This window comes from Microcebus murinus, chromosome 8 (genome assembly GCF_040939455.1).
Source record: "Microcebus murinus isolate Inina chromosome 8, M.murinus_Inina_mat1.0, whole genome shotgun sequence".
Lineage (NCBI taxonomy): Eukaryota > Metazoa > Chordata > Mammalia > Primates > Cheirogaleidae > Microcebus > Microcebus murinus.
The window spans coordinates 105,719,532-105,740,861 of NC_134111.1; the positions used below are offsets into that span (position 1 = coordinate 105,719,532).

General features: G+C 55.4%; 1 protein-coding gene across 5 annotated transcripts in view; it reads right to left on the reverse strand.

The window, feature by feature from the left end:
- Positions 1-21,330, reverse strand: part of HDAC4 (histone deacetylase 4) — a 262,781-nt gene that overhangs the window by 218,302 nt on the left and 23,149 nt on the right. For all 5 annotated transcript variants that reach the window (XM_076006112.1, XM_076006113.1, XM_076006114.1 and 2 more), the window contains exon 2: positions 7,044-7,283. In XM_076006112.1, the coding sequence (XP_075862227.1) occupies positions 7,044-7,065 (22 nt within the window). In that variant the 5' untranslated portion in view covers positions 7,066-7,283. The remainder of the gene's footprint in view (positions 1-7,043; positions 7,284-21,330) is intronic.

Genomic DNA, 21,330 nt, shown 5'->3' on the forward strand with positions numbered 1-21,330 from the left:
CCAAAGGCTCTAAACCACAGCTCAGTGCGAATCCGCAGGCCGGTCCTAAGGCCGGGTCACTCGCTCAGGCACGAGCAGCGGGAGGACACTGGGCAGAGACGGAGGAGAGGACGACGGTCAGGGCCCAGGGGACAGGGTGCCCGGAGTCCCCGGGAGCAAGGCCACTGCGGGCACCAGGACGGCGACCCTGACAGACCCCCGAGAGCCGGCGAGCCCAGCGTCGTCCTGGAGGGAAACCGCCACCGGGCTCCCCAGGGGTCGTTGCTACAGACCTGGCACGCGCTCCCGTCCCAAATCGCCTGTGCCGAGCAAACACGGAAACAACGAGGGAAGGTTCCCTTTGCTCGCACATGCGTCGCTCCTTCCTAAAGGCCAGCGCCCCAGCACGGCACTGACGCCAGCAAGCCGGTTTGGGAACACAAAGCCACATGCGATCCCAACGAGTTCAGCTATTTGCCTCGTTCGATTTTTGTCCTCATCATCACAATTTTCCCAAAGGCGTCCATTTTTTACCATGTCCTCCTGCACCGAGCAAAGTGAAGGCCACCGAGTGGCAGTAAATGGAAAGCTCCCGCCATCATCTCCCACGTTAACTCGGTTGGCCAGCCGCCTGGTCACCTCCTTCAAGGACCAGCAAAGATTGCTCAGAGAGAGTTCAGGAAAGCAACCAAGAAGCACGGCAAGCAAAGCCCCCCGACAGCAAAACGCAGGCTCGCCTACACCAACCGTAGCACGAAGCCTGCGCTGCGGGGAGCACCTGGCTAGGGAGCGGAGCACGCCCCCTGGCCAGAGAGGGGCCCAGGATCCTGTCCCCCTCCACCCCTCGCTCGAGTGTCCCTTCTGGGGGCCCCCGCCTTGCCCCTCCCTTCATGTGGTCTGGACCAAGGGCTCCGCGCAGGTGGGCAGGACCCATTCCCGCACAGCGCCCGGCGTTCTGCCCCCCCGAGGGGCAGAGGACCCGGCCCAGCGCCACCGGACTGGGCTCTGCCTCGCTGCCCAGCCTCGGCCCGAGCACCTGACGGCAGGGACGCTGGTTTTCACGTCTACAAAATGGGAACGGCGGTGTTGCAGCGCACGCCGCGGGGTCATCACACAGCACGAGCTGACTTTGTGTGGCTTGGTGTTCCTAACCACGCGTAACTGGCGTGCGGTTCGGAATAAGCCTGCTATTCATTCTGGTCTCTTAAAAGCACGGCAGGGCTGACGTGGAATAAACAGTAGTCAACCTTGACGTTTTATTACAGGTGTTAAGCGTCTCTGGTCAAAGAGAGCGGATCCTCCACTGGAGCGGCTCCTGGCACAGCCAGAGCCAGGAGGCGGCCGCGCATCTGCGCACCTGTCCACGTGTGACCTGCCCCCGCCGCCTCCATCACAGCCCTTCTGTTCCACCGCCAAGCTGCGCTCAATGGCTCCTAATGATTGTCGCACCGCGTTCTCCGTGTCAAATACATACCAGGAGTTCATTCTTAAATTTCAATATCATTAATCATCCAACATTCAGCATCTCAGAACTCGGAAATTTGCATTTCGACAATGGCGGCTTTGAAAAAAGGACACGAATGCAAATGTTCCACAAACTGTACGAGAATTTTCAGAGAATTGCCAAAACAAACCATCAATGCTCCATTGACAGTGAATTTTCCGAGCTCTTCATAACGACTGAGGACTCGTGATTTTTAAAAGACAAAACACAATTTAAGGATTAAGAAAAAAAAAAAAAAGTAGGTTGAAAAATAAGTCCTCATGTCTCCATGATTTCCAGAACAAACCTTGACTGATTAAGAGCCCGGATAATGATGGCAAGGAGAATCCAGGCTGGTGACAATCTGGGGGCTGCGAAAGGCCCCTGCCGGGTGGCCGGGAGGACGCACGCTTCAGACAGGCGGTGCCGCGGTGTCACCAAGGCACACGAGGGCTTCTGCGACCCTCTCTGAAAGGCAGAAGCCAGCAGCACGCGGGGACCAAAGGCACTGCCCAACTCAACCCCGGTCTTAAGGACTCAGGTGTTTCTGCGGTCTAGAATACCTGCTGCCGACACAGAACCACCCCACCCTCCCCGTCCTCGGGGCTCGGTCTTGCTGCCGCCCACCCAGCACCACCAGGGCCGCTGCTCACTGGGGCCGTGAAGTTCTTCCCCGGCCCTCACCGGCTGCTCCCCGTCTCCTCGGGCACGTGAACGCAGCCCTGCCTCCTCACCTGCGCTCCCGGGACCCCCGCCAGCCGGCTGCACCTGCTGCCTGCACCCCTGCCCCCGATACCCTCGCCTGCGTGACTCTCAGCCCCCCAGCTCTCACTCCTGCCCCCCAGCGCTTGCGACCCAGCTGCCACTAGCAGCTTAGCATCCGTACCCTTGGTTTAACTGCAGGTCCACAAAACTCACGTTCTCCCTGTAAAACTTTGCCATGTTCTAGAAACATTCAACCACAGCAGAGCACGATTTAAATGCCATAAAAAATGTTTATGAGATAATTTCTATATTAAAATATAATAATTTTGGTGGCCACACGGTTGAACTGAACAGATTTAAGACCAAAGGGAGAACAGAGTACCGACACTGAGGGAAGCCCCGAGCCCTGCGAGGCCCAGCCCGAGACCCACAGGACCGACAGGCCCGACACCACCCATCGGAGTGAAGGAGGCAGACCACCCTGAACTCGGGAATCACGAGTCACTGCCCACACAGACTGCACCTGCTTCCGTGTGCACTGGGCACTGGGGACCGAACAGAGCATGAAGAAATCATAGCATGGCCCAAATTAAAACAGCGATCTTAAATGAGACAAGTTTCCCCCAAAATAGCTATTTTGTTTCTGACTAAACAGCGTCCACACCTCTCACCGAGATCCGGCGGAGACAGGAGACGCTGGCGGTACTTGGCCCGGGCCTGCTCCACCAGTGTGCTATCGGGGGCAACATCTGGGTGACCACAGCCGCGCGAAGCCATCGCCGGGCTCCTCGAGACGGAGAGTGTTTCTCCACGAGACTTTCTCTAGGCAGGAACATTCCAGAAAGGAAGGTCAACTGCACTGGAGGGACAGGACGGTGCCCCATGGGGGCCCAGGGACAACGTCTGGTCTTCCCAACAGCGCCCGCGTTCCCAGCGTCCCGGGCGGGCGCACTCGAACCATGAGGCGAGAGGAGCAGCGTCAGTCGCTGGAGGAAAACAAGGCACGGAGGGAAAAGGAGCCGCAGCTGGCCCCGCCCGCAGGCCCACACGGGGTGCCCCCCACGCTCCGAGGACTCACCCCGGGACCCGCCCCAGGCAGAGGCTCTGCGCACTCATAAACTCGGCGGCCTGCGTGGGCACGTCCCTGGCAAGGCGAGGGGCGGGCGAGGCGAGGGGCGGGCGGGGCGGGCGGCCGGCGCTTCCGAGCCTCTCTTCAAAGAGCTCTTCTGAGCCAAGGCAATCCAGGCCTTTCCTCCGGCCGCTCACATCATCAGAAATAGTTACTGGAGCAATAAAACCCGACAGTTAAGCGGCTTTGACGTCAGCGGCCGGGGCCTGGCCCTGGCGGGAGCGGGAGAGCAGCAATAAAAGCGCAGCGCCGCCTCGCCCGGCACCGGGGCCGAAAGGAAAACAGGGAGGGGACGCCACACACGTCAGAGGCGAGGCCACTTCGCCGTCGGGGCAAAGCCAAAGTGCACCGGGAGTGTGAGGGGGCCGCCGCTCCACGGGCCGGCGTGGGAGCGCCGTGGGGCGCAGGGAGCCAGTGGGAGCCGCCTGCCGGGTCAAAGTGACAAAGTGACACGGCCCGCGACACCGTCCGTGGCCTTGCGGGGCTGCGCCCAGAAACGTCCCGCCTGCAACGCAGCGGCTGAGTGGCGCCACTCTCACCATGCGCCCCTCCCCCGGACCCTCCAGACGATGACACACAGACACAACGGGGACAGCACTCGCAGCGTCCCCGCGCAGGGCGGACAGGTGCAGCCACCAACCAGAGACCTGGAAGAATTTTTTGGCAACTCTAAACGTTATGGGATCAAACTAACGAGGAAGCGCTGGCCACGAGGAGCCCACAAGGCACACGGCCGCGCCACAGACGGAGGGCACGGGCTCGGACGCTGCTGGGAGACACCTGCCGCCGCCGCGGGGCTGGGGGCCGGCGCTGCGTGTGACTGCACGCTGCTGGGGGCCCTCGCATCTGCGAGGAGTGCAGACCCCCGAGGGAGGCGTGAGGGCTGCAGAGACGTGGGGACACGCAGCAGCTGCAGGCCCCGCACACACCCCAGCACATGACCCGGCAGACACCGAGGCGCAGCCTGCCCTCGCCCGCTCAGCCCGTCTCCGCGGCCTCGGACACACTGACGCGAGAACGGGGTGGCAGCCAGGGACAGAGCTCACGGCGCCTGGCACAGGCAGAACGCGGCCAGGCAGGCGCGGGGTCACGGCAACGCCACCAGGCCAAGGTCTCCACCCGGAAGGACAGGGCCAGCCCCCTGCTGTGCACGGCTCAGAGACAAACCTCAGAGAGGACGTCTGAAATGCCACGGTGAAGTGGCGAAGAGACACGGTGTATGTCAGCCAAAGGAAACCAAGCAAACAAAAGAAACTTCTGGATAAAGAACTTTACCCAAAAAGTAAACCAAGAGAAACAGACTATTTATCTATTTTAGAGCCGGGGTCTCACTCTGTCACCCAGGCTGCAGTGCAGTGGCCCGATCACAGCTCACAGCAACCTCCAACACCTGGGCTCATGCGATCCTCCCACCTCAGCCTCCCCAGTGCCTGGGACGACAGAAGCACAGCACGCCCAGCTAATTTTTCATTTTTATTTTTGTATGGAGATGGGGTCTCACTATGTTGGACAGGTTGGTCTCAAACTCCTGGCTTCAAGTGACAGTCACACCTTAGCCTCCCAATGTGCTGGGATTGCGGGCGTGAACCACCGTGCCTGGCCAAATAGACCGTGTATCTTGATGAGAATCCTCATCTACCAAAAGAAGTCATTAGTTTTTAAGCACTGAAAAAAAATACTAAAATATATAAAGCAAAAAATAGTTAATAAGGTAAAAAGAATATCACAAACCTATAATCAAAACAGGAAAATTCACTTTTCCAAGAAACCGAGCAGACAAAAAAAAAATGGGTGAAGCATATTGATTTAAATAACTCAACTGGGTTCATACATACATAAAACATGCAAAGAAAACATATACTCTTATATATAAAAATATAAAATATATGAATGAGAGAACTTTAAATGCAGTACTGATATACACATACAGACTTCTTTAGACCAAAAATAACAAGGAGAGCATATTTTCTCTTCAAATGCCTGGGTACAAAATTTGATGATGTCTACACCAGGTCGTTCGAAAATGTGCACCTCAAGGTAAACAGTAACGTGAGTTCAGACAACGGTCTCCCCCGAGCACACTGACGACAATAAAACAGAGCCTCCCCGAGCTGGGACAGTGTGAATGAAGCAAGACATGCTCCCTGGCTCACTGTCATTAGCAAGGCCAGTCGAGACGAGGCCCGGGAGCAACCTGGCAGGAAGCCTAAAGGTGTCCGAGTGCACACGCTCATGGCCCAGGGTCCACTTCCTGGACCCGTCCAGTGGACAGACTTCCAGCAGCAGACAGACACACGTATGATAACTGTCTGATGCCAATTCAGAGCAGCTATGAATAGTGCTGCAGCCACATAACCGTCCGTTTATTCAGCTATCAAAAAGAATAAGTTAGATTCATACATAAGCTGACATCAAGAGATGCTCAGAACTCATTAAAACAGACACACAGAAAACACAGAACCCCACAGGTAGAACTGCACCCTACTGAAACGTTCACACGCATGACGCTGCACGTTTACACGCAGGAAACAGATGCACGCCCACCGAGGAAGCAGCCCGCCCCGAGCAGGGGCAGAGAGTGGGCACATTCAACGCCTGCTCTATGCTCTTCCCTCCAAAGTGCTTAACTTTATCTTACAGTGACCATAAACCATTCCTTTATGTCAATCAATAAACAAATAATTTAAGTCAATAAAACCTTCCTATCTAAATGCAACCTGGACTTGTGCCCTGGGGAGCTCTCAGACAGAGCCGGCCCTGCCCGAGGGAAGGTGCGTGAAGGTTCCGTGCAAGGCCCGAGGGAGGGACCCAGACCCCAGCCCCAGCCTCAGCTCAAGGCGCCAGGCCAGCGCCAAGACCCGCAGAGACTTGGGTGCCTCGCGCAGCCGTCCTAGCATCTGTCCCGGGGCCACCACCTTCCCTCTCTCGTGGATGCGGGACGGAGGCTGGAGTCTAAGTGCCCCTCGAGGCCACCGTGCACTGCCAGCGGCAGGAGGCCAGGCCCCGTGTGGGGGGTCCTGCAGGAGGCCCACGCCTGCTAGGCAGGACGGGGCAGGACTCTCCAGGTTTACTGCAGCGTGTGCACGGTGACTTTCCAAGGACACAGAGTGCAACGCCCTAGAGGCACGTGCCCGTGACAACACTGCTGAAGCTCGGAGCAGGACAGGCTGGGTCCCGCCCCATTCAGCCACCACTCACCAGCTCCAAGACCCCAGACAAGTCACTCCTTCCCTCCAGGTCTGAGATCAGCTGGGGCTGTTGTGAAGACTAAATGCTTGTCAAATGCTCAGCAGGACACCTAATTAAAAATTACTGCAACACCGGGGGCTACTACCGTGGCCCTGGCCAGCGAGTGGGAACACACGCCTCTTCCCAGAGTCAGACGAGGGAACAGTCTCAGGGGCTCCCACCCTCGACCCACCCCCACGACACGGAACAAGGACGGTGGGTAAGAAATGAACTCTCCAAACCCCACGTGCGCCTTGACACATCGCCCTTGCTAAAGAGCCATTCTGTTCCCCCGCCACCCAAGAAACGTGGGTGCCACTGCCGTCGGCCTGCAAACCGGGGCGGAAGGCTGTACCCCGAATCCTCAGGGGCTTTGCCATGTCTTCCTTCACCGAGACGAAGAATAAACCACCATGCTGCGTGAGGAAAGCAAACGTCTAAGCTCCAGAGCTGGCGCTGCCGTCGGGAGAACCGCGTTCCGTTAAGCGAGCCCGCTGCTGCCCGAGCGCAGGGCCTCACCTGGATGGCTTTGGGAGCTCATCGCGAGCAGCCTCTGCGCCCCGAAGCAGCTCCAAGTGGCTCAAAATCCCCACGCAGACAGCAGCTCCAAAGAGCCCCGAGCTCCCGGCAACTCATACAAGGACGGCCTCGGGGCAGGCTGGGCCACAACCGCGCCAATCCGGGCGTCACTGGCAAGGTCTTGGGAACCAAGTAATCCAAAGGGCAGGCGGAGTCTTCAACCGGCTTCCCAGGATGAACCTGCGTGGTCAGAAACAGAGAAGAGGCGTAGTTACGATGTGGAAGGTTTTATCTGGAGAGCAATACCGAACTGGGCAAGCCATGACCCAGGGCTTGATGAAACAATCCACATGGAATCATTTCTACAAATGCAAATACGAACCAGTCAGGATTTTTGATAGTAAATCACGTGTATGTATAGAAACGTCTCCGGAGAGCCGGGTTTCCCAAACTCAGCACTGCTGACAATGGGATGGAAATTCAGTTGCAGGCTTGGGGGGGCTGCCCCGCACATTATACGGTATTTAGCAGCATCCCCGGCCCCGCCCACTAGATGCCAGTAGCATGCCCCCCCACCCCCCTTGTGACTGCGAATGTCTCCAGAGAGTGACCACTGTCCCCTGGGGCCAAAACCCACCCCCCTGGCTGAAAATCTCTCATCTACAGGCACCATCCCCACCCCCCCAGAAGTTTCCTCATCGCCGGGTTTTGGAGAATAAACCACAGACTATGTCCTAATATAAACATTTTCTAAATTACATTATCTTGGGAAATAAGCAGAAAACGTTTTAAAAGAAAAATCACTCTCAGCCCAGGCCCACCACACATCGTGACGTTTCTGCACACCTGTCCCAGCCCACGTGCACGGGCATTCGTAGTCACAGCCTCTGCACAGTCACAGACCTTAAACTCAGCTTTCCTTACTTAACGTCATGCCTTAATAGTTCCCCACGTTTCCGTCTTCATGATTGCTGCCTTCTCAGGTGTTTTTTGTTTTTTAATTTTCTGATTATAAAAGGGACGCATGCTCATCACAGGAGAGCGTGTGGAACGCAGTCACACGGAGGTGGGCTCTTAGTCGCACTCTGATGTGTTTCCCTGCGGCTGTTTCTGCCGCCTTTGCCGGAGCAAACTGCCGGCCACGCAGCTGTCCGTCCCATTCTCTTGTGACGCTGCAGCCAGGTATTTTCCAGTGTCGTTAGCACCTGGCAAGCATCACTTGGAAGGGCTGTTTCCTACTCCAGGTGTGACAGCTGCCCACCCCGACCCCCACCACGTCAGGAGGAAGGTTCCGGGCCCGCCGTGGGGCACTCACGCCACGGAGGCTCCCTGACCCATCCTGGCCCAGTGCTTTTGGAGGCTTCTGTGTTCATCTTTTCAACAGCGTCACAAATTCCTTCTCTCGATTAGACTAGAACTTTATTTTTTCCCAGTTGCTTATAACTGAAGAACCTGAACCGATTTCATCACGTAAATAAAGCATCACCCCCTGCGGCCGGATACTTAGGTGGTTTCCATTTTATGTTACTATTTACAACTCTGTGATTAATATCCTCATGACAAATGTTCTGTATTTGGTCATTTCCTTAGAAAGCACAGCGACTTATTTATCTTCAGGTTCAGAATCTTTATTCATCTCTTGATCAGAAAGAAGTATCATTTCTTGAAGGGAATACAGACGGCATATTTTGCAAACCCTTGCAAATCTCAGCGGCTCTGCACCCTTCACCCAAACACCACGCTTAGGTCGCAAACCTTCCCCCCTCAAAATCTTTAGATGTTGCGCCATCCCCACTCGGCACTGTAGAGAATCCCAGGTCCAACCTCACCGTAGCTCCTCTCTGGGTGAAACCCTGAAGGCGAAGTTTTGATGTTGTTGGCGTCATTTTCTTCTGCCTGGTCCTGCTAGCATTTTTTTTTTCTTTGTTCTTGACATTCAAAAATGTTGTCAGAGATGTGTAAGTAGGAGTCTCTGTATTTATTTTGCTCCAAACATGACCCTTTCAATCCGCACAGGTCTTCTTTCTACGCAGGAAAACGCTCTTCAATTACGTCTCTGACTGTAATTTTTGCTAGGCCTGTCCTGGCTTCTTGGGTGGTGCCGAGGCTGCGTGGCCGGACTCCCTCTGGGGCCCTGGCCTCTGTCCACGGACACCCCTGCCGTCCGTCCTGCTCTCCCCACCACGGCCCATGTTTCCCACAATGCCCGTTCCATTCTTTAGGGCTTCTGATACAGATTTCAATTAAGCCTGAAACTCTCTGCTCTCAACCCCCGTGGTTCACAGCTCACCCGTTGCCCCGTGCGCATGGCCCGGCCCCTCCTCACGCCCGCTGCCCCTCCGTGTGCAGCTGGTCTCCTCCGGCCCACGCCTTCCGAAAAGCATTTGCTCTGATTTGGATTGGGAGTCGTTTTTCAGAGGTACATTCTCCTGCGTTTCAGGGTCTTTCCCTCTTCCCCACATTCTGGGACACCTTTTTTGACACGTCCCAAGGTTTATTTATCTGTTTATTGATGTTCCAGTAAGCACGGCTGGAGTCCAGACCTGAAGTTTGCCAAGAGGCTGCGTGCGCTCACTCCTGCCCGCTCCGTGTTCGCGGTAATCCTGATTGAAGACGCTGCTCAGAGCTGCGGCCTGGCCAGCGACACGCCGGTTCCCGGCCAAGCGCCGTGTCCAGCAGGCTCCCAACCAACGCGGCGCTGCCCGGCAGAGACCGACGCGCTCCCCTCCCAACTGCAGGTCAAGCGGCGCACTGAGCTCCCACTACAGCACAGTGAACACAGTCTAGAAAACCCTCACTCTCTGCAAAACTGTACACTAAAAACGCCAGGGCTTATAACAAAATAAAGTTGGGGCAGACTATTCCAAACTACGCGATTTCATAACCAGGGCACTCCAAAAATCAACAATAACTCTAAGAAAAACACTACCAGAGTTCTAAAAGAACACACATTATGTTTCTAATAAACAACAAGCCCAGTAAACGCAGAATTTTAACTTAGGAAAGGAGGTGCTGACAGTTTGATGAAGAGGACAAAAGGAAGGACTGGGGCTTCTGAGTCACAGAATCAGGGACCCCTAAACCTAACACATCAAGCTGTCTGAGCGCCCCAATTAAAGGGCAGAGGTCGCCAGCCTGGACAAAAGCAAGACACAACCTCGCCAGAGCACACAGAGGAACCCGCAAGACAGGACTAAAACGGTCTGGAGAGAGGGGTCGCCCGTCCGACCACACAAAACTCAACCTCCCCCAAGCGCCAGGCCCAACTGGGTGGTCCCGACACGGGACCCATTTTAAGTTGTGCTTAAAATAAATACATTGATTAAATGTAAAGATGGAAAAAGGCATGTCGTGCAAACACTAATCAGAAGAGAGCTGTAATGGTTACATTAGTGTGAGACGAAGCAAATTCTGAAGAACAAATATCCCCAGACCACCGAGGGCCGGTCCGCCACGACGGAGGGGTCGGCTGACCAGGATGGCGCGTGTCCGAGACACTCACGCGTTCGGCGGCGCGGCTTCACACCTGGCGCAGAAGGTAACACAAATGTCAGGAGAAGTGGACAGATCTACAATCACAGTTGGAACTTGCGACACCCTGCTCTTAAGTAACTGTTGGAACAAGCAGACAGAAAGTGAGTGAGAACAGGGAAGGCTGGAACACCCCCCAGCGTGACCAAAAGGGCATCTACAGACACTCCGCGAACAGCAGCAGAACACACATTCCCCGCGTTCCTCGTCGACACGCACACAGCATTGACCCGGATGGAGCATCTTTGGGGCCATAAAACAAATCTCAGCAAATCTGGAAGGACTCAAGTCAAGTCACACAAACTATGTTCTCTGACTAAACTCAAATTAGATTAGAAATCAATGACAGAAATATATTTGAAAAACCCCAAGCATTCACAAACTAAATAACACGCTTCGTGGGCCAAAGAAGAACAGAAATTGAAAAAGTATTTTGCAATGAATGAGCATAAAAGCATACCAAAATCTGCAGTGCTTAGGAGGAAATTTACGGCACTGTTTAATGCCTACATTAGAAAAGGCCTCGATTCAGTGACCTGGGGTTTCACTTTAAGAAACTAGAAAAAGAACAAATTAACCCCAACATAAGCAGAAAAAGAAGGGAAAAAAAGATGATAACAAAGAGCAGAAATCAATGAAGCAGAAAAGAGAAAGATCAATGAAACTGAAATTCTCTGAGACAGCAGAATTAGTAAACCTGCAGCCAGGTGGATCAAGAGAAGCAGAGCAGACACAAGTGAACGGTACCGACAGTGACAGAATCAACCGCAGACCATACAAATACTAAAAGGACAACACGGAACATTATGAACAGATGATGCCAATAAATTTGACAACTTAGACGGAACAAGCAAATGCCTTGCAAGACCCAGACGCCCACGGCTCACTTGCGCAGGAAGGAAGAGGCCGGTCTGTGCCCGTCACCCCGGTCCCGGGCCCACCGAGTCCGCGACGCCGGCGTGGTGAGGCTTGCCTAACGGTCGTGGCAACCTCCCTCCTTTCTTCTGCATCTATTAACCAGAACTCCACCCCAAGGATGAGCTCCCTCTGCTCCACCTTTCTGTTTAATCTATTATTTATTTGCGTTCGTATGGACTCTCGGATGCCTATATCATCCTCTGTGCTGTCAATCCAGTACTGCCACCATTTGGTCTGCTGCTACGGCTTCGGCCACTGGGTGCTCCTTTAGGTCAGATCCTGTGGTTTTCTGACAAGCCTCCGTCCTAGGCATCTTTCTTCTATTTTTTCTTTGTTTTTTTTTGTTTGTTTGTTTGTTTAGAGCACTTGATTACTTTCTGATTCTACAAGATGTCCCTGTCACAGCCCGGAATGAGTCACGAGATCGCTTCTCCAAGGAACCCCACCTCCTTCCGTAGGGCTGTGCTCGGACCGGGACCCGGGCGTCAGACGTGCTCCCGTCGCTGGGCATCGCCGCGCAGGCCCTCCCTGCGGGACCAGCTCGCTCACAGATCCCCGTTTGGGTCTGGGTTCGCGGTGTGAGAATCGTGAGTTTATCACTGACAGCTCAGACTCCAGCACCACGAGGCTTATTTTAGTCACCCCCACCCCGTTCCTTATTTTTTCTTTTGAGACAGAGTCTCACTGTGCTACCAGGGCTAGAGTGCCGTGGCGTCAGCCTGGCTCACAGCAACCTCAAAGTCCTGGGCTCAGGCGATCCTCCTGCCTCAGCCTCCTGAGTAGCTGGGACTATAGGCATGCGCCCACCATGCCCGGCTAATTTTTTCTGTATATTTTTAGTTGTCCAGCTAATTTCTTTCTATTTTTAGTAGAAATAGGATCTCGCTCTTGCTCAGGCTGGTCTCGAACTCCTGACCTACAGCAATCCTCCCACCTTGGCCTCCCAGAGTGCTAGGATTACAGGCGCACCCGGCCCCGTTCCTTATTTCTCCAACAGTGAGAAGCCTGGTTCCTATGATCTACAATATATTTACTTCTTTGTTCACGTACATTGTACACAGAAAGTAGTTTCAGAACTGCTAACTCCTACACGTGAGAAGCACGTTCACGACAAGACCACGGCATCTATGTCCGCCTGGTTTTGTCCTCAGCCTGACACCACCCTGCCAAGACGCCACCCCCTAAGTCACTCAGGTGAGGCTGGGTGTCCACACCCACACAGCGGATTACGCGTCTGTAACAGAGCTGGACTCACTGGGGGGGGGGGTCTCCATGTTCCATTTTGGGTCCCCCACATCCTGCTTGGTTTTGACTGTTAATTTTTTTGGATACGAGAAAAGAAATACAAACATCTTAAGTGGAAAAAATGTGTTCATGTTGATATCTGGAATTTAAATCTATGATTCTGCAGATTTTTTATGTAAGTTTCTCTTGCTTAAAACAAAAGATTTCGTATTACGAGAACTCCGAACACACACAAAGTACAAGAACGGTATGACGGGGCCACGGCATTCAGTGGGGGGCATCCTGCCCTTCTTGCTCCATCTGTATCTTTTATACACATCCATTTTGTAAAATGGGCACAGCTACGCAACCCTATTACTACGTGCGTTTTTTTCTTACTTTCAAATGCATTGCCAAGCGAGAGAGGAACACCTCTGACATGACGTAATCAGACTCTAGCTCTGTTACGAGCCAGAGGGCTTTCTGGAATGCTCGGTCCTCCGTGCCCAGAGAGGCAACAGCACGTCCCCAGCACTCCTGGTGGCCCGAGCCCCGCCCGCCCACTCCGGGCCCAGGTTGGTGCTGCCATCCCGGCCTCTCCCAGGCCCCACCCTGGATTCCCTTCCTCTTGGTCACGCTCGCAGACTCTGGGGCTCCCTCTTGGCTGGAAGCAGCCGTCCCTGCTGCCCCTGGCCAAGGCCGCTCACGGCAGGCGCGGCAGCCCCAAGCCGGTGGGGGCTGGGAGTCAGAGAAGCAGAAGACTGTGAGAAGGTAGAAAACAACCAGAAACGAGAGAGCCAAAGAATCAATTCCAGAACCTGACTGGCAGGACCGCAAGGCCGGCGGTCTGTGAACCGCTCTTTCCAGAAGCACACCGGAACACACAGCACTTGGACCAAGCGAGTGAGAGCTCGGGCTCTGGAGCGCAGGCAGGCCCGGCCCACGGCGCACCTGCTGGGGTTCGTGGTCGCGAGCAACAGAAACGGACTCTGGGTCATCCAGGCAAGCGAGCCGCCCCGGGAGGAAACAGCTGGAAAATCAGCTGTGGGATCCACAGGCAGGGAGCAGGGACAGCCCTTGAGAACACTTCGTCCAAGTTCATAGTCCAAGGAGACCACGTCCTGTGGCCTGTGCGGGGCAGGACGCCTAGACTGCCAGCCCCACCAAAGTGCGTGCTACGGGAAAGGGGCTGTTCCCCAAAGGGGAGAGGAGGCTCCACTGCCCGAAGAGGACAGAGGACCAGGAAGGGAGACGCTTCCCAGAGACAGCACCCGGGAACCCGGAGACCCCAGGCCTGGAGCTGGAGAGACTCGGTCCCCAGCCATTATGTTTGGCTGGGCTAAAAACGTGGCTCTCCAGGAGCCAGAGACGGGCTGTGACAGTTTTCCCAGCGTCCCAACTTCCTGCTGCAGGACCCTGCACTGTGTGGCTCCAGATTGGTTTGCAGAGCCACACTGCTGGCTCGTCCGACCAACGGCTGCCCCCGTGCTGGCCGCCAGTCTCACGAGCACAAGCGGGGACACATCTTCCTCTGCACACCCTGCACCCAGGCCTGGGAGAGAGCACCGGTCAGGAGTTGGGAGATCTGAGCCCCACAGGCCCAGCGCCACCGCAGCGAGCTGGACCCGTCTCTTGCTACCTCGGGGACTGCTGCTCCCCGTGAAAGTGCTGGGGGCAGTGAACGGGCGCCCTGCCGTGCTGCAGGAGGAGCCTCCCAGGCCGAAGGCGTGTGGGGAGCCGAAGTTCCAGCAAGCTCCGAGGAACCGGCGCAGGGAGGCCTGGGGCTGCCCAGCCTCCCTCTGGGGACTCCACGCTCACCTGCCCCAGGGCTCTTCCCCCACCCCTGGTACCGGCCCAGACTGCACCTCATCACGCCGGCACCACACTCCTTCCTGCAACCCGCTTTCTGGTCCTTCAGAGCTCTTTTCTTCTTCTGACATTTCACTGTAGGATGACACAGTACGGCAGTTTACTTTGTCACTGTCCGTGAGCCCCTCCACCCCGGCTGGAACGCAGCCCCCGGCTCCGTCCCGAGCATGCAGTGCACGGTGGGCACCCAACAAAAACATGCAGGGAATTGACTCTTAAAAAGTTTTCCTACATCCGCCTCGGAAACCACCACAGACGAGCTCAGGTCGAAAGCAAACTGCAAAAGAAACAGTTCTCTGCCTTTCGGAGGTTACAGGAAAGAAGTGTTAAGGATCTCATCTCGAAGAACCCAGAAATTCAAAAGTTTGTGGGACTTTAAGCCTCAGGATCCCCAGTGCCTCAGAGAACCTACAGACGGCCGTGATGGGAAAACTGAAGTCACATATAACTCCTAGAACCCTTCAGGCCCTCAGACTATCTAGACGGAAAATTAAGAACTCACCTGCCTTCACGAAGACTGTGAGACAGAGAAGAGCAAATTAACCAAAGAGTTAAGAGCAAACAGTTTCGCAGCTGAGAACTGAAACCCCACACAAAGAAAGCGGCTCTGTCTCAGTCCCCCTGTCCCATCGGCGTCCCTTTAGGGTTGGGTCTCTGAACAACCCCCTGCGACATTCACGAGATAAAAACATACCAGGAACTTAATGGTTTAATAAAATAAAATACAGGCATAATACAGTTTCTTTTATCTTGATGTAAATGTCTAATGACACTTTAATAACCGGATTAGATAACTTAAGATTATCGCCTTTCTAAGAAAACGCACGGAAAGCACACGGTACTAAGACCTCAAGAATTATAGTTTAAGGTTTCTGAAACCTATTCACGAAGAACATTTGAAACGTGTACCTGCCCTTCTCCAGCTAAGGAATGTGCTTCTCCTAAGTAACAGGCAATGGCGGACACCCGACATTCAAACTCCACTGCTTTCATGACTGTATTCTTCCTGGCTCGCCTCCTATACTACGCGTCCACGCTCGGGTGAGCAAGAGGGCTCTGGGACTGGTCCCCAAGCGCCTTAGAAACCTGGGCCTGGGCACCACTCACCAGGCATCTCTGACACGGGGCATGTGTTTACACAGAGATGTCTGTTTCTTTATTTTTATTTCTGCTCCATACAGAATGAATGAAACTAAATGCGTCACACCATGGCTTACGTGTGGGCTAACATTTCCTTCACCAAACATTCTGAATCTAGGGTTACCCATGGCTCTTCCTTCCTGCAGCTTGGAAATGTTGAGGTTTTAGTTGACTTAATTTCATGGAATAAGCCATAAACCTTCCTAAGAGCAAAAGTCTTAGAAGCTATACATCCTTAAGAGAACATTCTTTTTAAAGTCTTATTAAGCTAACACAAAGACATGTGGCAGAGCAAGGAGGGTATGTTTTGCCCCTCATCTCAACCCCCACGCATCACACCCCCAGAGTGACCAAGGGCCCAGAGCCTGCACGACTCCCCGCGGGCCCAGGTGGAGGGGCAGCAGGCTGCAGAACAAATACAAAAGAGCCAGGATCACACAGGGGGGAGCAGTCCCAGCTCCCCAGGACAGAGTAACAGGTGTGAATCACCTGCGGCAGGTACCAGAGCGTTATTCCCTGAGCAAGGAGTCAGATCAGGATGCCCACCCTCACCAATGCCATTCAACACTGCACTTGAGATCCTAGCCAGGGCAATAAGGCAAGAAAAAAAAAAGGCAAAAAGATTGGAAAGGAAAATGTCACCCCATTCAATAATTGTTAAAATTCCTAGGTGAATTTAATAAGATCACTGGATATATATGGTCAACGTACCAAAATCAAAATCTATTGTATTTCTATATATTAGCAATAAACAAACAGAAAATAAGCTTTGGGAAAAAAAACACCATTTATGATAGCATGCAGTATCAGCAAATATCCAGGACTAAACCTATGAAAAGACGTATAGGAACTTTCTGGAGAAAACTATAAAACATCATAAGACTAAAGATCTCAAAAATGGAGGAATGTACTATATACATCGATGGGAGGACCCAATATGGTTAAGATGTCAATGTTCCCCCAAATTAATTGGTAGTCAACGCAATCTCAATCAAAATCCCAGGAGAAATTTTTTTGAAAATTGACAAGTTGATTTTACATCTTACACGGAAGCACGAAGAACCTAGAACAGCAATACTAAAGAAAAATAAGCCCGGGGCACTTACGCTGCCAAATATCAAGATTTATTATACACCTACGTAACGGAGGTGTAAGACGGGGCAAGTAAACCCTGGAGCAGAACATGTTAGAATGAGACCAACACAAACACAGTCAGTCACCTGAATACAGCAGTTTCCCCACCGAATCAGCACGGACAAGGGGTGTTCTCCAACAGACGGAGCTTGGCCGACTGCTGGGCTGTGCTCAAAGAAATGACCCTGACCCTCACCGCGTGCCCTTGTGGGAATCAGCATGAGCCGGACCACAGACCTGAACTTAGTTGACAGCAAAGCAACAAAGCCTCGTCCACACACGACAAAGGGAAACATCTTCAGGCAGGCAAAGGCAAGCTAAATAGAAGTGAAAAAAAAAAAAGCACTGACCGTAAAATGGAGGAAAATGATAAAATGTACTGCACTAAAATTAAGAACTTCGGTTTTTCGAAAGACGCAGCAGAGGCAGCTCACAGAGCAGAAGGGAGTCCGCCACACAGACACCCGCCAAGACATAAGTAATTCTCACAAATCGTTAAGAAAAAGGCAGACAACCCACATAAAAAAAAAAGTGTGAAAGATATGAACAGGCCCTTCTCAAAACAAAGTTCCAAGCGGTGGGTCAACACATAAATAGGCCTTAGCACCTGTGACCACAGGAAATGCAAATTAAAACCACAATGGGACACTACACACCCACCAGAATGGCTAAAATTTAAATGCAGAGTATCAAGTGTTGGCGAGGACGTGGGATACTGGAAGTGTCACCTGGAGCCATGGGAGTGGGAGTGACACAAGCTCTATGGAAAACCCCTTGGTCACACGTGCTAAAGCCAGAAAAATACTGCGTCCCGGCAATGTCGCCCCCCGCCCCGCCGCCACAGGCACTTACAGGGCAGAAAGGCAGACATCTGCTCACCAAAGTCACCTACAAGAGGGACACAGTGGCCTTCTCTGTGACGGTCAGAAATCCACCCCCCTCCCCCCGCCATTGTCATCAGGCGGGGGACAGTGGCGGAGCCCCGCCACCCAACACTGCATGGCCGCAAGCAGGGACGAGCCGCACCTGCAGGCAAGGGACAGTGGCAGAGCCCCGCCACCCAACACTGCACGGCCGCAAGGAGGGACGAGCCGCACCTGCAGGCGGGGGACAGTGGTGGAGCCCCGCCACCCAACACTGCATGGCCGCAAGGAGGGACGAGCCGCACCTGCAGGCGGGGGACAGTGGTGGAGCCCCGCCACCCAACACTGCACGGCCACAAGCAGGGAGGAGCCGCACCTGCAGGCGGGGGACAGTGGCGAAGCCCCGCCACCCAACACTGCACGGCCACAAGCAGGGATGAGCCGCACCTGCAGGTGGGGGACAGTGGTGGAGCCCCGCCACCCAACACTGCACGGCTGCAAGCAGGGAGGAGCCGCACCTGCAGGAAGGGGACAGTGGCAGAGCCCCGCCACCCAACACTGCACGGCCGCAAGCAGGGAGGAGCCGCACCTGCAGGCGGGGGACAGTGGTGGAGCCCCGCCACCCAACACTGCACGGCTGCAAGCAGGGAGGAGCTGCACCTGCTGGCGGTAAATCGCACACACGTGATGCTGGGAAGAAGCCACGCACAGCGGGAAATACCAAGGGACTCCATGGACGCGCAACTGGAGAACAGGTGCATCCGATCTGCGTGCAGAGGTCAGGAGGGCCCCGGGAGCGCGGGGGGCGGTGGAGGGGCATGTGTGGAGCGCTGGGACATCCGTCTCTGTACCTGCGGCACTCCACCGTCCGGGCGCTGCACGCTGTGCGACTGATCCCCTTTGTGGGTGACACTCCGACAAAAGCCGGGCGGTGAGGGCCAGCGACGCAAAGCCCATCTTGCTCCAAGACCCAAAGCAGGTAGCACCCACTTCCTGGAAGCGTCCGCCCTGCAGGGCTGCCTGGATTTCCCGGTCAGCGGGCCAACATCCCGCGGTTCTCGCGCCCGTCTCCCCAGGCCAGCACGCGCGGACACCCCGCGCGGCCCTCCTGAAACGTAGCTGTTCGGCAGCCGCGAGGACGCGGACACTGGTGCCGGCTTCGCCTGGGGGAAAAACACGGAATTCCTGAGGCGGCCCCGAGTCGGCTTTGTCAGATGGGAAAATACAGTGAAATGGTTTTAAAGTTGAGTATCCCATTAAATGATTTAACTTGAATTTAATTAATTAAAAGGTAAATAAATTTTAATCTTTAGTAAACTGGGGCTGCGTGGGTTTTCTGACCCCTGTGCACACGGCGAGCTTTCGGCGAGCGCCGTTTTCCTCGGCAAACGTCCCGGCGACGCCGGGCTGGAGGACGCATCTACGATGCGCGGCCACGCCGCGCAGGACTCCGAATGCCTCTTCCCCGTGATTTGCTGGGACAGATTTGTATTTTAGTTTCATAAGGGACTCTGTACTTGAAAGCAACAGAATTCCATTTCCCTATCTGTGTTCCAACAGGAATAAAACACGAGGCATTTCACGGAATCCGCAGGCTTCTCTGGGTAACACCGAAGTCGGCTCGGCCGGGCAGACGGCTGGGACTGAGCCCAAGGCTCGACTTCTTCCACCCGTTCTGGGAAGTCCAGAAGGCAGGACGTGGGGAGGAGCGGGGAGGGGCAGTGGCAGCAAGGCCGGGCGCAGGAGGACAGGCACACACACATACATGCACAGGCCAGGGCCCGGTGTGCGGCGCTGGGGGACACACAGACACGCACACGCGCTCCCGGGGACAGCCCTCTGCCTGTGGCAGCAGCAGCACAGCACCAGCTCTCTGCGCAGAAGAAACCAGAGCCAGCCCCGCGGTCCCTCTAGCAGGGGCTGCGTCCGTCTATTGCTCCTCTGCACCAGAGCGAGAGGCCACAAACGGCCACACTCGGGCCCGGGACCCTTACAAACCAGGAGGCGTGCATAAACCTCTCGGCAAAACAAACTCTCAGAGTAAGGGTCCAAACGGAGGAAGCACCCAGATAAAACAATACCGGCTCCCGTCAGCTGTGAAACAGAAGAGTTTTAGAGAAGGAGAGGCAGACAGGCAGGCAGGAGGCCAGGGATGTGACTTACGGTGAAAAACACGGGGCTCCACGGGTCGTTTAGCATCAAACTGCCGTGAACCTGCCTGAGTCGGCAAAAGGCCGGGGAATCCCAGGCAGACGGCTGCAAATATTCCAAAATCCGAAAAAATCCGAAGTCCACAACACTTCCGGCCCCACGCATTTTGGATGCGGGACCGTCAGCCTACAGATCTGTGTCATTTAACCAACAGCTCGCTGGGGCCCGCCTGGTTTTTAGCAGTGTGAGGGGACCCTGAGCCCAGGGAGTGTGAGGACCACTGCCCTGCGGGTGTATGCCCACACGCTTCCCGAACGTCGGTGACGTCCCTGGATGTCACGTGTGAGGGCCGGGACGCCAGCAGAGATGAAGGAACCCGGCCGTGAAGAACTCGAGGAACAGTGACGCGGGTGAACAAGAGACGCTGAACCGAGCTGGGGGCCGGCGGAGCCCTGCGCACCCCGCAGCACGGCCCTCACTCTGTTGCGCTTCACACCGAGGTGGCCTCGCCAAATCAGCGGGACGGCTCCTTGGAGAGACCCCGGGATTGACAGAGTCACGCAAACACAAGCTTGAAAACTGGAAACTGACCCGCCCCAGCGGCCCGCCCACTTCCTTCTCTGTAACAGGGGCGGCGAGGGGGGTGGGGGTGCAGGGCAGGGCCCCCGGCACGAGGAGGGGCGCAGGCTGTCCCCTCCAGACACCGACATCCCGCTGGTCATCTCCACCGTCCCCTCCTCTCCTGCCTCAAGCCGCAGGTGCCAGGCGAGGTGGGGACCGGGCAGGTGGCCCTGAGGTCGCCACAGCGGAGCCCGCAGCTGCTGGACTGGCCCCTCCCGCATCAGAGTGGCAAACGTGCTCTGGGTCCGGGGCCACCGTCCAAGGCGGGAATGCTCGTCGTTTCAAGTCCTCCCCCAGCTCTGCTCCGAACCACCACCGTCGGCACGGGCAGCCGGCTCCACCTGCGGAATCGGCACCCGCGGACGGTCCCGCAGGCCGGCGTGGGCCAGGTACACTCGGATGTCAGAGGGCCGGGCCTGCTGAGGGGTGACCGCCACGCCCGCTCCCCGGTGACCGGTGACCGCAGGGAAGCTGCCAGAAGGCCGCAGAGGGGCTTGCCGGCAGGCTACGCAAGGCGTGTGCATGAACCCTCTCTGCCTGCCAGGACAGGCCTGCGAGAAGCTGTTTGGGGAAAGGCCCGAGACGGCCTTCCCTGGTGGCAAGGCCTCTAGGAGAGGGGGGGGCGGCCTGGACAGACGCCAACAGGCAGGGAGGAAGACAGCGGCATTCGGGGGGAAAATGCCGAGTCCAAGGACGTGGGGGGGAGGAGGTGGGACGGGAGGGCAGCAAGCACCGTGACGGGCACGTGGACCCAGCAGGGGACCCAGAGGGCCAAGAGCCCCTGGGCCATCTAACAGCAGGACCGGCACCGGGACGGGACTCTGCCCTCCCACCAG